The 16,399-nt window shown below is 40.0% G+C and overlaps 1 protein-coding gene across 1 annotated transcript in view; it reads left to right on the top strand.

Moving 5' to 3' along the window:
* VAX1 (ventral anterior homeobox 1) overlaps positions 1–16,090 on the top strand; it is a 48,253-nt gene extending 32,163 nt beyond the window's left edge. The window contains exon 3 of the mRNA XM_085319098.1: positions 16,022–16,090. Coding sequence (XP_085175224.1) covers positions 16,022–16,090 — 69 coding nt within the window. The remainder of the gene's footprint in view (positions 1–16,021) is intronic.
* Positions 16,091–16,399: the final 309 nt, after the last annotated feature.

Raw genomic sequence — 16,399 nt, 5'->3', positions numbered from 1 at the left:
CTTGTAAGTGGGAGTTTTGTGAATTCTAAGCAATATCATGTTATAAAGATTGTAATGAAACTCATTTCTGCATTTTGGGGATGAATCTTTTTCAAATACAGTATTTATAATCACTGCATAAGCATTCCTCCTCCCCATTTCACAGTAGTAATAATAACACAATTTCATACATTTTCACAACTTGGAATGGAAAGTCATTTCCAGAAGTTTTCTAACCATCTGTTTTATAGGGAAAAGATTCTTGATAGGAAGTAATAGCACAAATGTAATAACTCCATCAGACAACCTGGTACTGACATCCTGATTGATAAGATTTTAAAAGAAGGGTTTATAATGTGGAAGGATGGTGCACAGAAGTTTCTGAGAAGCTAGCAACCAAGTGAATAAAAGTAAATAAGACAGAGATGGAAGTTCAGTCTATCTGTATTGCTTAGTTATACTGATGTAAGTGGAGGATGTAGTCTGTTGGAAGAGCACTAGATGTCATTTGCTATAATGTTTATTCCTCCGTTTTGAGTAAGCAGCTAAAATATGGATGTCTCTCTCAGTTGACACGAATTGAAAAATCCTAATCATGATCATTTTCAACCTCCTGGTTTCTATAAATAACTAGAGATTCCACTTAGTGCGACATTCTACAGCAAACATTAATACATTCTCTATGTGTGGCTTTACCCCTTCCTACCCCCTCCTTAGTTTCAGATACTGTATTGTATTTCTTCCGACATGTTGATTCTACCTAATGTTAAATGGTAATTGGCAGTAGTATAGGTGGGGAGAGAAACATTGTTATATTTTGTTCATTTTTCACACTTCAGCAGTTTTCCCTTTCTCTCCCTGGCTGTACGCTTATTAGTGTATGAAATGCAGGTGTGTGGGAAATGGCAAGCACACATTGACAGGTTATTTTGTTGGCCACTGCCTAATTAGTAGCATAGTGGATGCACCCTGCTAAGCTTTAGTGTGGTGCAGTAGAGCTGGTCTGTTCTAATTTCCTCACAGCTTTGATATTCAGCAAGAGATTGACGGTTAGCACAAAGAGCCAAAGCGCGACGGAGGCCTGCAGAAACAATGGCCCTTCTTGCTTGTAGACACCACAGATGTGAGAGAAAGCTGACTAAAAACAATTGGCCGACACTGTCTAATTGTCTCCAATGTCAGCATCATTAATGTTTTCCCATGTAAAAAGTAAAAGGCCAAGGTTGTATCCTCCCTTTATTTTGAGTCACATGATTATGTAACTTACTGAGATTCAGATTAAGTGTTAATTGTATTTGTGCAATAAAGAAACTGAAGCTACCTTGAATTTAATGAATATGTACTTAATTAATTTTGACAGCCTTTATCTTTATTACCTATTGAATAATCACAATCAGAATTAATAACATTTATAGGCAATTAAAATTACAGCCTATTTAATGATAATATATGTTTACATCTTTTGCTGAGATACAAATTATGAATACTTATTAGCAAAGAAGTTGTTTCCCTGCCAGGAGGGTTTCTTGTCTGTGTTAACAGCAACAAACAACAATAATCAGTTCAATGTGTAATAGTGCCTTTCACATCAGACAATCTCCCAAAGCGCGACACAAGGGCACATGAGAAAAGGCTTCACAGAATTTAAAGGTAATCGCTAACTGGCAAAAATTGTAGTGTGCCTGGAACAAAGGCTTCAAAATTACACATGGTAAGACAAGTCCAACAACATTTCAGCAATTTTAAAGCTTTATTTTCTCAGAAAAACAAATAAATAGAAAGGTCTGTCCAGAGTGCAACACCACGTTCCTGGCTGACCCAGTGATACCAGACAAGAGCTTCAGCAGCTAGAAGCCAGAATATCTCCATTGATACTAGTGTGGCTAGTTTGGCTAGTACTAGCTAAAGTCTTTTGATCCAAGATTTTATGTAGAAATCTGATTCCCTAGTACTATGGAGGGAGAACAGACACGGCTCTGATTTTACCAGTACCCACAAGAACAGCCAATATGACAGGGAAAACAATATACCATACAAATAGAGATGTTTTGGAACAATGAATCCTCTCTGCCACCATCAAAGAAAGATAGCCATCTGGACGCAAACTTGTCTAACATGCTCTAGATGACCCTGATTGAACTAGATTATCTCCAGAGGGCCTTTCTAACCTCAACCATTCTGTGATTCTGTGATGGTATTATTGCAAATTAAAAAAAAAAAAAAAAAAAAAAAAAAAAAGGACATGAGCTATTCAAATATTCAAAGAAAGAAGAAGGACCAGGCCTTGAGATTTAACAGGTGTATGTTAAACCGTCGAATGCATCAGACATAACCAACTGGTGCCTAGGTCCAAGCACCACATGTATAGACACTCACACATGCACTTCGTTAGTCTTCATATGTCATTTCATTCCTTGTGTATCTTCTTAGCATCTTTCTCCTTCTGAAAACAGTAGGTTGCGATATGTCCTTATCCAGCTACACAGTGTCGTCAGAGGCATGCATAACTTTCACTAAATAACAGGACTTCGCAAAACCCAGTTAAGGAAAGAACTGGGCTTGGTATTCATATGACCTTGAATGAGAATAACTAATAATCTCATTAGACCTGAGCTAAGCAAATGGAAATTTGGTAAGTCAGCATGAAGCAAGAGTTCAAAACATGCATGTCCAGACTCCTRTGCTCAGCAGGAGTCTCACTTTCCTGTCTGCAACCCTGCAGTCCCTGCAGCTCCGTCATGGCCTAACAGTACAATACTTCTTTCCTCTCACTCATGGCTCCAAATTGTCAGGCAAAGCCACTTGGAAAACGTATAGATGATCAGCAAGCAACACTGAAGATCTAGAATCTCAGAGCAAGAGAGAAACATCAGGGTTGGATTATAGCTGGAGAACAGGCCTCTGGAAAGCACACTCCCTTGGCTCACTCCCGTGTTACACAACCTTTCTTGTCTATATGGTCAAAGGTACCTCACCTATTCCATCACATGGCTTGCACATGAAGAGATCTTCCAAAGTAAAGATTAAGAAGAAGGTGTAATAGGGTGATGCAACATTCTGCCTTTTATTTCTGACAAGGAAGACTTTATCCTCACTTCTAATTATATAGTAGTATAATCATTAAAGATTACTTGAAGTAACTGCACAATGCCAGACACTCCATCCTTTGTGGTTTTAGGGGACAAAGCTAGAACACCAGCAGCAACAGGATTTCAATAGAGTTTCAATCATCTGGAAGTCAAGATGCTGTAATAACTCAGGATACTTACCACTAGTGAAAGAGACATTGAAAAGGAGATTGTGACCTTCCAGGTGAATTTGCTGCTTGCTACCTCGGACAGACTCACAAAGGCTATCAGCAACAGAAARCTGAGGCAATGAAAACAAAGAGGCATCGAGGAGAGATGCACATGGCATCACTTTGCACAGCTAAAGGATACAGCTTTATGCAGCAAATAGATGCCATGCAGCCGGGTCATCATTTCCATGTTCCTCCATTGCTTACCTGGAACACCAACATGGCACAGTGTAACCCCATGCAGAGACATGTCGGCAAGATGTACATGAACTACTCCGGGGCCTGGGAACATTACAGCCTTGGTAGGTGCTGCTTATCGGCTAATTCACACCAGGTACTCAGCTTCATTAGTTTGCCCAAGCAGAACAACGCAGTCTATTGCTTTCTTATGTGGAGGAGACGGTGGTTTTGTGGAACATCCACACTACGAAATAAAAGAAGGGAAGGAGGAGGCTGGATAACCCATAGTCCATATTGCTTAGATCACTTCCTGGCTCTGTTCTGGAGGCTCTCTCTAAGTCTCACCAAGATAACCCCAAAGAGAGATCATTTCAGGGCAAGCTCCCAAGAGGGCAATGTTATGCAGTGTGTTTGGTGATACTACATGATCTGGCTCCTCTGGCATCATCTAACATGCTTTGGACCTCTRAACGTTCCCACAGGCCCCCATGCCTCAGCACTGGTGTGCAACATATATTGTAATGCTTATTACAATATTAATTTAAAAAATTACAATTATGCATAATGCTTATGCTAATTAAAAAAAAAATCTAATGAGCTGTGACACAAACCTCATGTTATTTCTGATATTTTGAAACAAAAAAGAACCCCAGAAAAGACAAAAATTTGTACCTAAAGCCACAAAGCAGCACATGGGTCTAGGAATACTGAGAGCTACCTCCAGTATGGTATAGACAAGGCCTGTCTAGAGGGAAGTAGCCCTAAGCAGCAAGGATATATATACTTTTTTTTAATCTCGCATCATTGGTGTGTGTATCTTGATTTAAGCTTTGGTCTTAATTATTCGGCTGGCTTGTTGCACCTCAGTCTTCAATGCTCTGTAGTTTGTGCTATCTCAGACAAGCAGTGTTTTGTCTAAAATACTTTTAGGAAATTTCTACTATTGACTGCTGTGTGTTCTTGTTGAAGTAACCTGCAAGGCACCTGTCAGAGTGAGCTCTGAAATTATTAAGTCACAGTACTCCCTTTAGGTCGGGGAGGCAGGGAGGAGAGGGCAAATCAGGATGGACTACCTCTTCTAAGCAGACATTTTAAGCAGGCAGTACCTTTTCAGAAACTAAACATAAAGACAGAAGATAGAGCCTGATCTTGATACCACAGAGATCTTAATAGTATATAGATATTAAAGCCCAAGCTTTGAGTACTTTCAGCCAGGCACTTACCAACCAAAGGAATGATGATGCCTACGTAGAGTTAATGGAACCAAGCTGTGCTTGAGTTATGCTGAACTGGTAAGAAAGCAGCTAATTGTGTAGACTGAATAAGGAGCAGGGGAGTAAGCAAGCAGAGAGCCAGAAGAAATCTAGGGAATAGAAAGCCTGGTGAGGGACTAACAGAGCTCTGCTTGCTCATTCTGTCAAAATGAGAACAGAAAGGGGAAAATGATTGTTCTTTACAAATACATAGGGAAAAGAGCCCTAAGCAAGAAAAGATGTTTAAGCTATGAAGTAAGATTGGCATGATGAGGGGTATTAGAAACCTTCTAGCCACTACTCTAGCATCAGGGTGGCCTCACAATCAAAGTGGTGGCAGTGCCTACCTGGTCCTAAAAAGAAGCTTGTTAAGTGCATGAAAGGTAGTGTGAACTGATGCATAGGGTTGAACAGGGAGGGTTTCTTGGATGTTTTCTTTTAGCGGAAGTTCCCCATGCTGTGAAAGATCTTCCCAGAAATGGCTGTATACAAAAAGCTTTGATGTATGAGAAAAAAGTAATCCTGCCTGTCCTGACTTCAGAATTTGGACAGTTAAACCCGTGTTTAAAATGGTAAAAACTAACTAGACTAATTCAGATCTATGAATAAATACAAACTAATATTCACAAGGCTCACACAAAGTATTACTTTGGAGGACCTTTTACCATCTATATAAACGGATGTGAGCATTATGACTGAATACCAGGTAAGGCTCCTGCCAGCTTACCTTTCACACAGGGAGAGATCAACAAACTACCAGTTACTGCTGGGCACTGACAAAAAACAAACTAATCATGCATTGTTTTATAATAGCTATGGTGCATTAAATCCTCTCTAAACTTACAAAATCAATGTCTATATACTGTTATTTCTGCTATTCATTAAGTTGAGGATTACATAAACAGTAGTTTCACAACTCTGAAGGCCTGCTGCATTCCCTTCTATTCAAATGCAAGATCCACGTACTTAATCCAATAATTTATCAACTTTGTTACATTTGTGAGATTGTCTTTTCATTTTGATCAAATGTAAAGAAGAAACTCACTTCTCCCTTATGCAATTGTATTGTACATGCAACTCTGTAAAAGAGGCTTTTATATCAGCCTCTCACCTGAGAAATATGTACTCTGTTACAACTAAGGTAATTGAGAGCTCAACAGGCAGGTTGCTTGAATCTAGGGTTGAATATTTAACTTTTCTGCACTGCAGAGAAGGTGCAAGGAGGCTATACTACTTGCATACCTTCCCGGAAGGGACAGAACAGGAGCCGATACAGCTTGTATCAGAAAGCAGCCTAAAAGTCCAGAGGTACATCTGACTTCTGAAGGAATAGATGGCCAAAGGTGAGAGTTTGAGGACTGCCTTAGAACTGACAACTTTGAGGGARCTTTCATTTCCCATTATAAAGGTCCTGGAGTTTAGGCCTAGCCAAGTAGTTAACTTTCAGTTATTGGTTGTATCCCTACTTTTTGCTACATCTCTAGCAGTGATTTTTGCAGACTGAGCATACCCACAAACATTAAGTCAGTGTACAGTGGAGTTAGGACTGTGCTGTTACATCAGTAAGTGAATGATGATACAAGACTCCTACTAAACAGATCAGCTCTCGCACCAGCCAGTGACGACAGAGACTGAACTTGCCTTTGGGCAGGAATATTTGCCCATGTCAAGGCACATGCCTTCTGGTTAGGCTATGGGACACCCCCAGCAGTAAAGCCTCTCAGCATAGTCCCCTATATATGAAATGTGGCTTCAGCAGCACTGGCTGCACTAATGTGCTAGTTCAAGCCCAGTAGCATGAGATAGCTTGTCGAAGCAGGCTGCACAACATTACTAGTCCAGGCACCAGTTTTGTCATTGATGTACAAGTCTCTCCAAACACGAAAGCAAATGACAGACTTCTTTAAATAAGGGTCCCTCCTTTCTCAAATCCCACCTAACTCTGAAATTATTCTCCTTTTAAGTGTGGAGTGTACATTAACAAATATGAGATATCAGCTTGATCTTCCTTACTTAATTTTATGGAAAAGGGAAAACTACAGGGCTCTGCAACTTCTAGGGCATTTTCTCTTCCATGGTGTGGCAAAGTGATATGCTAGTGAATGAGTTCTTCGAAGTGTAATTCTACCCTTATAAATTGCCCCTGCCTCAAAACTATTTGGTGGTTGCTCAATACACCTGGTTATAGCCATGTGTGACAGTAAAATGACAGAAGATGAGCCCTTGTCAAAAAATGTTGTAGCCATGTCAAAACCCAAGTCTTTTCTGAATTCTATCTCTTTGGGGAAAAAGCTTCCTTTTGCTAAAAGACATTTTGAACAGCTCTTTAAAATGCAATGTTTTTACCACCTGTACCGAGCGACTCTGAATTCCAGGTGTTCCCATAGTATACAAGAGCCCTTCACCCAGCAGCTTCTGCACCTAGTAAATTTCAATTTTCTCTTTAAAAACAGTTGAAGTTTTGCCTCTACAGCTCTCTTTTCAGTTCCTGCTCAAAGTGTGGACTCTAATAAAGGTATCAAAAGCTGATCTTCTGAAAACACTTGCTTTACATTTTTTTTAATGCTTATTTTACTTTTTCTTAGTGTTCTGAATTTTTTCTTGAATGTATTTTGTTTATCTTAATAAAAGGCGGTTTAAATAAATGGTCTTGCTTCATCTATTGCTATGGTACTCATCAGGGAAATCAATAAATGAAGCAACTCTTGCTAGAAATAAGCAGGCCAAGGAAAAACTGTAGGTGAGTTCTGCAGTATCATTCACTCAGATAATGGTAGTCTGCAGTAATGTTGGCAAGAAAAACAGTATCGACTTATAATCCATTATGAACCAAGGTGTTAGCTTCATTGCATAGTCTTGTTTTCATTTTTTAAAAACTTCCCAGCACCTTTTAATACTTTACATCTTCATTAAGGATTTTAAAAGCATAGATCTTTGCTTACATTTAAAATACTTTCCCAGTGCTGTGATGAAACACAGTCTCTTGCTAATGGATTTCTGAATGCCATTTTCATTATAATATTTTTATAAGACCTCTCTCTTCCTCTATTATTACATTTGCTTTTGTAAAATGGTTGAGACTGCTCATCATGTACTTTAGGTCCTTTAAATATTGTTCCTGTTTACCATTATGGGAGGGAGCTGGTATTTTATTTATGTAAGTACAAAATCATAATCCAGTTCGTATTTGGCAGCTAAGTGCATTTATGCAGCACCTACATTTACTCCCAGGATGGATAATAGGCCGTCCTCCTTCAGTATAAACCAGTCATGCAGTTAACTTTGAACTATAYGCACATAATATTGTCTGAAGCATTAGTCAATGCAGTCTTTATAATTGTAAGTGTCCAGGGATTCCATAATGCTATAAAAGTAAACTGAACTGCATAGGATAAGTGATGTTATTTAGGGGAGATGAAGTATTGACAGCTTGAACATCTCAAGCCTCACGCTATAGCTTTTGTATTCTGTAGTCAGCATTGCAGCATCAGAGGAGGCTGGATGAAAAGTTGCAGTGTCCTGTCCATGTACAGACACCTGTGGAGAGATGTCGTTCTACTCAGAGTAGCTCCTAATAGCTGGAGAGTCACATGGTTTTCTTAGTTAAGGCAATCTCAGGTCATTCCCCGTTATTGGGGAGGGAGGGAGGATCTCACCTGTTGTGGCTCAGAGACCACCCCATCAGGCTAGAGGCCTTGGTACAGAAGTAGGCAGCCCTTTATTTAATGGATCAGTCCATAGACTTGACTCCAGTTCAATAAGACACCACTAGTTCTGTGGCAGCTTGGGTGCCACAGGCAGCCTGCTGGCACTCAGAGCAGCAGATCATGGGACCAGGGCTGAGGACTCGAAAGCTCCCAGTTCCACACAGCAACCTGGTAGTGGGAACAGCTTTCCCACCACTGTTGCCCAGACTAGTGCCTTGGCAAGTAAATGTTTGATGAATTTTTGGCCCTAAGTGTCCAATATGCTCTAATCTTTCAATCTAAAATGTAGCATCAGATCCTGATCTATATCAAAACAAAGGGGGGAGGCAATTGTTCTTGTTATAACATGAATATTTCGAGAGTAAGCTCTCTATCACTGTCCTTTACTGCAGTCTTCTGTGTTGATTAATTTCGTGGAAGCTAGAGTTGTTTTTTTGTTCCCTAAGTATAGTTCTCGAAGTTGATGTCAATAGGGATGCACTTGTATCTTAAATAAGAACAATCTAAAATGTATGTGGTCCCTGGCTACCCATAATACCAAGCAATTCTGTTTAAATAATGGCTAAGAATGACTGTTGTAAATATCATTAATGTTGAGCTGAGATATAGAATTTTATTATAGAGTTTTAGTGACGTATTTTTACTAGTGTTTTTCAGTTATTCCTTCCCTAGTATGTCAACAAGCTGACTTAGCTGCTCTAGGTTTGCTCCAATGTGTAGAAGTCAAGGAAAGGAAAGCAATTCTTGGCTCATTGAGAGTTACATAGTACCTTAATGCATCTTTTAACTGATCTGTCAGAAACATTTCAGACCTATTAATCCTGAAAATCTTCTTTCATCTGCCTGATTCACACTGATAGCTCTCCTCTCCTGGCATAATGATAACAATGCTTTATACAATTCCTGCATAGTTAAAAGCAGATGGAACCACTATGAGGGTGACGAATCCAACACGCTGAATGTGCCAAAGTAAGGACAAAACACCCAGAGCCTTGAGCCTGAGGGCTGCTGATAGGCAAAAGGGGATGGAAAAAGAAGCAACTAAGACTGTCTAATCACAGCACTGGTGGCACTTTTACCATTCCCTATTTGCATTGTCTATTCAAGCTCTCTCTTTTTTTTTTCCATTGGGTGGGGTTGGGGGGGGAGGTGGAAAGGCTTAATGTATACTATCTGTAGGAGATTTTATGGCAGCTGCAATAATAAGCATAAGGCTCAGATAGAGCCCTTAGGTGTCATTGTAGCAATACAAACAATCGATTATTGAACACAACCCTGAACAATCCCAGGTGGGGAATCCCTGTCCCTATTTTGCAAAGCATGAGTGGTGGGCATTTTGAGCGTAGTGGACTTGGAACTTCAAAGTAGCTAGGAAAATATCAGATAGGGGTCATGCTTTCAATCTGCTGAGTGGGGGAAAGCCATGAAGAGGGGAGAAAGGCAGGGGGAGACAAAGTACACACCAGAAGGTTGTTTCTTACTTTGCCACATTTAATATTGCCCACCTAGTTGAACTCACACTCATTCCTTTTGTGATCGGATGTARTCTTTCATTTCAGTTTGATTACCCCATTTTGCATATGCTCCTTTCTCACTTGGATTATGTGATTATTTGTAGACATCCTGAACTTGATATAGGCCCACCGAGGCAGATGGCATTGTCCTAGACATCAGAGAACTGAAGACACTGGATATTTTGAAGATATTTTCCTCCTATGTTTCTTGTTGAAAGGATGATTTTCTGATGTCTGACAAAAGCCAGCTGCCTCTTAACCTGGAATTCCAGGCTAAGACAAGTTTCAAAAGTGTCGCTAATCTGACTACACAGATTAGATACAAAGCAAAACATAATAGATCATTAGAAGTAGCAGAAAAAAACTTGTGTTTATTGAAAGAGTGCCTGACTTCTAGTAGTTCAGGATGTGTGGGCACGGGTTCTGGTTTGATATATAAGAAACAAGACTGAGATACAAATACTGACTTTTTCATCTCTAGGTTGCAAATTCAGCCTGGGTCAAAATGGGTATTTATTCACTAAAGTATATGGCTTCTAGAAAGACAGAAATGTATTGGCATCTGTCAGCACTGGTGACGTGTGAAAGAAGTTGTGCGCAGAACAAAATTTGTAGTACTTTTTAACTGCAGTCCTTTTTCTTTAGCAGAAAGAGTAAGAATAGGGACTAACCTGCCACAGGTGTAGGCTAAAGACTATCAGGTCTGGATGAGCATGAGATCTGTTGATAACTCTGATAAACAAGGCCTATATGTATACAGAGTAGTCAGCACTCAAGAAGAGAGCTAGATTGAGGTATTGGCAGTTAAGTCTTAAGGCATTCTGGAGGGGTTARTGAAAAACATGTTCTTACATGTTGAGATAGTCTCATGTCGGACTGCCAAAACTATGTCTGAGAGATCATCTCCTAGTAGAGTATTCTGATGTTTACAGAAGAGCCAGAATGGGAAGGGAGCTCATAAATCGACTGTGCCAGCTCTCCACCAGCAGGTTACACCTCCGCAGACCAGCAGGGATTTGCAGCTCTGCAACTGTGGTTAGTTTTCAGACTATTTTTGCTGACAGATTTCATTGGAGGATCTACCCTTACTTCTATAAAATATAGCTAGCTCCTTTATAAAAGTCATTGGCTGTTTTACGACAGAACATGCTGTTACAGACCAGTTAGTCAAGTTGGACTGTGTCCCACCCTATGCACAACTATGTTTTTCACTAACCCCACCAGAATGACTTCTTTACCAGTTTAATAAACACATGCTAGTAAAATAGACAGTTCTTCAGGCACTGTAGGAAGTAAAATATAAAAGTATTTTTGCCAAGCATTTGTTCCAGAGAAATCTGCTATTCAGTAAACACTGTCAGTCCTTGGCAGTTCTCCTGCCTCCAGACAAGCTCAGAGGCATGTGTGAACGTGCACACGTGCACATGTGTGTGTGTATGTTTGGTGGTGGCAGGGAGGACAGCAATTCTTGCAAAAGTTGTTGTAGCTGTAGGCTAATTCAGCAAGTGTAGAGACCCAGAGACAGAATGTAAGTAGTTGTGCAGCATTTTTCTTATAAAATTATGCTATGCCTATTTCAACAGTTAGGCTATAAATGTCTATGAGCTGGACTAGGACTTTAGAGTATAAACTATTGGGATGAATTTTCTGCCTCCGTAGTCTCATGTGAGCAGTGCCATAGGAATGGATGATCTGATTTCAGTAACAGCCAGCAAGGAAGTAGCTCTATCTTCCCTTCTCAGAATGGGGAAGAGCTGCTCAAACATGTAGCTGTAATCCTCTCATGAGACAGGAATGCATGTTACACCACCTCAAGCTAATAGATGGGCTAATGTTCCCTTTACCAGGCTCCTTTCTCCCTCCCTTCTTCCCTCTCTCCCTTCCCTCCTTCCTTCCTTCCACCACCTGCCACTGTAAATTTCTGCCTGAGTAAAGAACTGTCAAGATTAAGGCCTTTGTTTAGAGCACTCAGACCCAAATCTTTTCTTCTCGGATTGTTGAGTGCCTAACTTGCAATCCTTGAATGGGAAGTTATTTTGCGTTTGTCTTACAATACCACCTAGAGGCCTTTGCTGACTTAGGGCTGGTAAATGCTCAGCTTTTTCTGAACACTGCAGTCTTTAAGATTTTTCTCTAACTGGATGCTCCTGAAATGAAAGCCACAGGAAGACCAGTCACTTGGGAACTGTTTTGTGTTCTCCCTGGCACAGATCAGAGCAGTTACACCAGTATTACTGAGCTATGCAAGCTTCTCACAGCAGGGATCGCTTTTTGTGGTGACAACTTTATGTGAATGTTCTGGTCCAGAGGTGAGTTACCTCAGTAGCAAAAGGGCATGTGACTCTCACACTGCTCTCTGGCTATCCTTCAGGTATGGTTCACAGTTAGAAGACTGTTAGGAATACAGTCCTCCTGACTATTAAGCTTGAGAGTATTCTGCATCAATATTTGAAAATCTAAACAGAGAATGAAAATGTGCTGAAACAGTGGATCGAGATATACGAAGAGTAACCCAGTTTACAGAGTTGCCAACAGCAGGAAATAGGACTGTTTCTTACTGTATCTAGTGTGTTACTTGCCTAGCAAATACTATGGTTTCAGCTTTCACACATGTCTTTTATGGCAGAGCACTATAGCACTATGCTTAGGCTCAAGCTGCTCTTGTAGAAATGAGCTCCCTTCCAATATTTCTTCCTGACATTTAGGAAGTGGGACAGATTTTCTTTAAGTAGCCAGGAATGGTGCTCTTATTCTGCCTAGGATTTCTTGAGCTAACATTATTTATTTTGAACTGAGAGTCCTTAACATCACCTGATTTATTTGAAATGCCTTGTTTATAATTCATTTGAGCAACTGTGAATGACTTAAGAGGAAGGAAGTTCTTAACCTGTGCCATAAATTCAGTTCTAAAACTAGACCTTATCTCTCAAATTCCAGAAAATCTTTAAATTCAGTGTAGAAAACTATATTAAATTGTCAACTAACAATAAAAAGGCCTTTAGATAATGCAAATTGTGAACTTGACATAAAAAAAATACCATGTTGACTAAAGGTTGCCTTAACTGCCTCTTACAGGCTCTGATGGTTAATTGTTTATCTTCTAGCTCCTACAACAATATGAATAGGGCTACTATGTATAATCACAGCGGAAGGAATAAAACAGGGTCCCACAGGAAAAATAATCATATGACCACATACCAAAGACTGCATCCTTGTGTATACAGCTAAGGTAAAAAAAAGCCAAATTTGCAGTGGGAAGTAATTTGCAAGTGTTTCAGAGTTGGGTAGTCCCCAACATTATATTTCTGAATGCCATTTCTTAAATTTTAACAAATTAAAAATTGGGAGATGAAGGGACTGGAGGTAGATAGAATAGTTTTAAGTTTCCCCACAGTATGAATGATCAGCAATGATGAATTTTTCAGAGCCACTTCCTGGAGGGGCCAGTAGTAAGAGAAGATGGCTCACTGTGGCTCAGGGAAGGGTAGACACCCCACAGGAGGTGATGGAGACACTTGCTTCTTTGCTATCTGCTGGGCAGTGAAGGAATCTGAGTCTCAGAAATGATGGGGTCAGCTCTAATGGGGCAAGGTACCCTGGTGTTACTGGCCCCTCYGCCTCTCTTCCATGCACCTCTGCTGTCCTGCCCAACTGCTCTCCCCTCCTCTGTCTATCCTCTCCTTTCCATCCCCTCCTCCCTAAGTGGTTTCCTCTCCTACCCACTCAATCTACTTTTGTTGACTACAGCTCCCATGTGGGCCATCTGCTCTTACACCCCTGCCCTGGTCTTGCCTTTCTCCTACCTGCTGCTTCAGCCACTTTCTAATCCACTCCACTCCGCCTCCTCTCATCCTCTTCCTCTTTCCCTGGCTGCCTCCTAGTTTTTCTTCATCCAGGTGAGTCAACTTTCCCCTCCACACTGTGCTGGTGTCGGAAGAGGGAGCACTGGGAGCACAGGAAAGGGTTCCTCCACTAGCCCCTGCAGTGGAAAGAAGCTGCCATAGGAGAAGGCCTGCTGACCCTGCACCCAGGAAACGTGTTCAGCAATGTTGGAGGAAAGATTTGAGAAGACCTGGAAGTATGTGCCGTGTCCTTGCTGCTTCCTGCAAAGCCAGAAATGTTGTCACTGCCAGGCAGCTCGAACTCCGATGGTACAGAGGGCTACCCTTTCCAAGATGCCCCTAGTCCATTTCTCCTAGGCTTCTGCCTTGGCAAAACTGAAGCATATGCCTGAGACACCTTCTGGCCACCACAGTGATCACTGCAGGTTTTAAGAGCCTGTTGCAATGTGGTAAGATGCTAGAGTTTCTCAATAAAATTACAAGAAGATTTGTTTTTCCATAATATATCCAGAATCAATGGCACTGTAAACACTGAAATAATTCTAAAATTCAGCTTTAGGCAGAAACTAGCCAGTAAAATCTTTAGTCCAAATCATTAATTTTTTGCAATGTTATTAAAAAAAAGCAAACTGTTCCTTATAATAACAGACTAGACTTGTTTAAAATTTAGTCTGAAACCACTGAGAGCACGTACAGAAGTGTTTTGATTCCAATGCATTTTTATATAAACATATGATGCTGTATTCTTGTAGGGAGTATGAAAAAATCAGTCAATTTTAGTTTTCTAAAATTGTTCTATGGTCTCTAATTGAAAATCCTTGTGGGTAGTCTTCTTAAAAAATATACACATATATACTACCAACCAATGAAAACTTTTTCAGTGTCTGTAGCCTTTGGCATTACATATGAGATCATTCATTAAATGGTTTAAGAGTTATTTTTTCTCAGTTTTCAGGGGCACTTAGCATCAGTGGAGCCTAATAGTGTCAGCACCTTTGGATTTAGGCCTTAAGTGAAACTAAGCAGGAAAAGATCCAGTCTCTCTTCAGTTTTCTCATTTGAAGCATAACATTTTTAAGATTAAGGATAATCTGTTTTGTCTGAACACCTCTACAGAATTTCAGATCAGGAATGCAAAACCAGGATTATTTTAAGTATCTCAGCTGGATCTCTGTACGTCTTCATTTAAGTGATATAATCTCCTGCACTGACATCTTCTCTTCTGTTTTGTTAAGGACTTTTCTATTTAGCCTGTGATCATTCAGAGTTTAACACCTGGTCCTTTGCCTGTGAATTTGTGTAGCAGCAGCACTAGTGCCTACAGTGCAGCAGTGCAAATGGCACCCTTAAGAGCCGTAGTGTGAATAGGTTACCATTTAACACAACTGTTTCAGTGCTCTGGCTATGATAGCAAATCCTTCCAGTGGGCTGTAAGATAATGCCAAATGCACAGTGACATAAAAGTGCACTGGTCAAAGTTGTGATCTGAAGAGTGCACTCACTTACACATGCTCCCACTCTTCCCAGATTTGAAATATGGATTTAGAAGTACTGCTCGGGTCACACTTTGCATATGAATTTTCTCCAAGTATTTTTATCTTATCAAGCAATGCTTTGTATAACCAAAGCAATTTACATATCCATCTTTCTTCAGGAACAGAAGGAGAAAATTATAGAATAAAGGATTGGATATCTGCCTTAGCATCCAGCACAGAAGTGCAAGCAGCTACCATAGCAATATGAAGCAGAATTTAATATTCTGTATTTTTAGAAGATAATCAGCAATGTCAAACAGTTATTTCACATACAAGGTAGTGTGAGGACCTGATGACAGTAGGAGATGGAGACATCTTAGATGATAGCAGTAGAAAGATTTGCTGTAAACACAGGGACGGAATCTCAAAGTAGCTTCAGCCTTGCTGTGGTAAACAGCTTTTCAACCACTACAGGTCAGGGTTGCAGATCAGAGACCACAGCTCTAAGTCTGAATGAGACAGTTATGTCAGGAGTATCCAGCACAAATCATATCACAATCAGATCTCATTCTGAATTTCTCATTTGAATGCATTTGTAGGGAATAATAAAGATGGCTGTTCTGAAGGCTGCAGTGGCACTGTTATTTGTTCAGATGAACAGCTTACAGAATTTCTCTGTTCATATCTATCTTTTATCCTTGGGAATAGTGTTCTCTTTGAACCTTTCAGATTATTAATGCTTATCATTATGTAAATTGCTTTTTGTCTTTCAGTTACTGCTGCCTCTTATTGTAGGCGGTGCTCATAAGAACTTCTTCCAGGGAGAGAAAAATGATGACTAACCCTTTGTTTGCTTTTCCATCTTCTTGATTTTAATAAGACATGAAAGGCAAAAATCTGGGACATCTGTTGTTTCTTTGAGACATTAGATAGCATTTCAGGCACTCAAGTGACAAAACAACTCACCTTGTTAGAACGCTCTGATTTATTAGCAGATTGTTGCATTGCACTTGTTTTATACAATATAGTCAGTATTTTTTTTTCTGAGACTTCCTCCAATTTTCCACTTTATTTTGATATAATTTTATGATATTTTACTATATATTTGTAAATTTATGGTTGATATTTGGAACATGAAGGAAGTTAGTTAA

The sequence above is a fragment of the Rhea americana genome, unplaced genomic scaffold (assembly GCF_003343005.1).
Source record: "Rhea americana isolate MKP2758 unplaced genomic scaffold, rheAme1 scaffold_57, whole genome shotgun sequence".
Lineage (NCBI taxonomy): Eukaryota > Metazoa > Chordata > Aves > Rheiformes > Rheidae > Rhea > Rhea americana.
The sequence above is the reverse complement of the archived record's forward strand: the minus strand, read 5'-3'. Positions and strand labels throughout refer to the sequence as shown.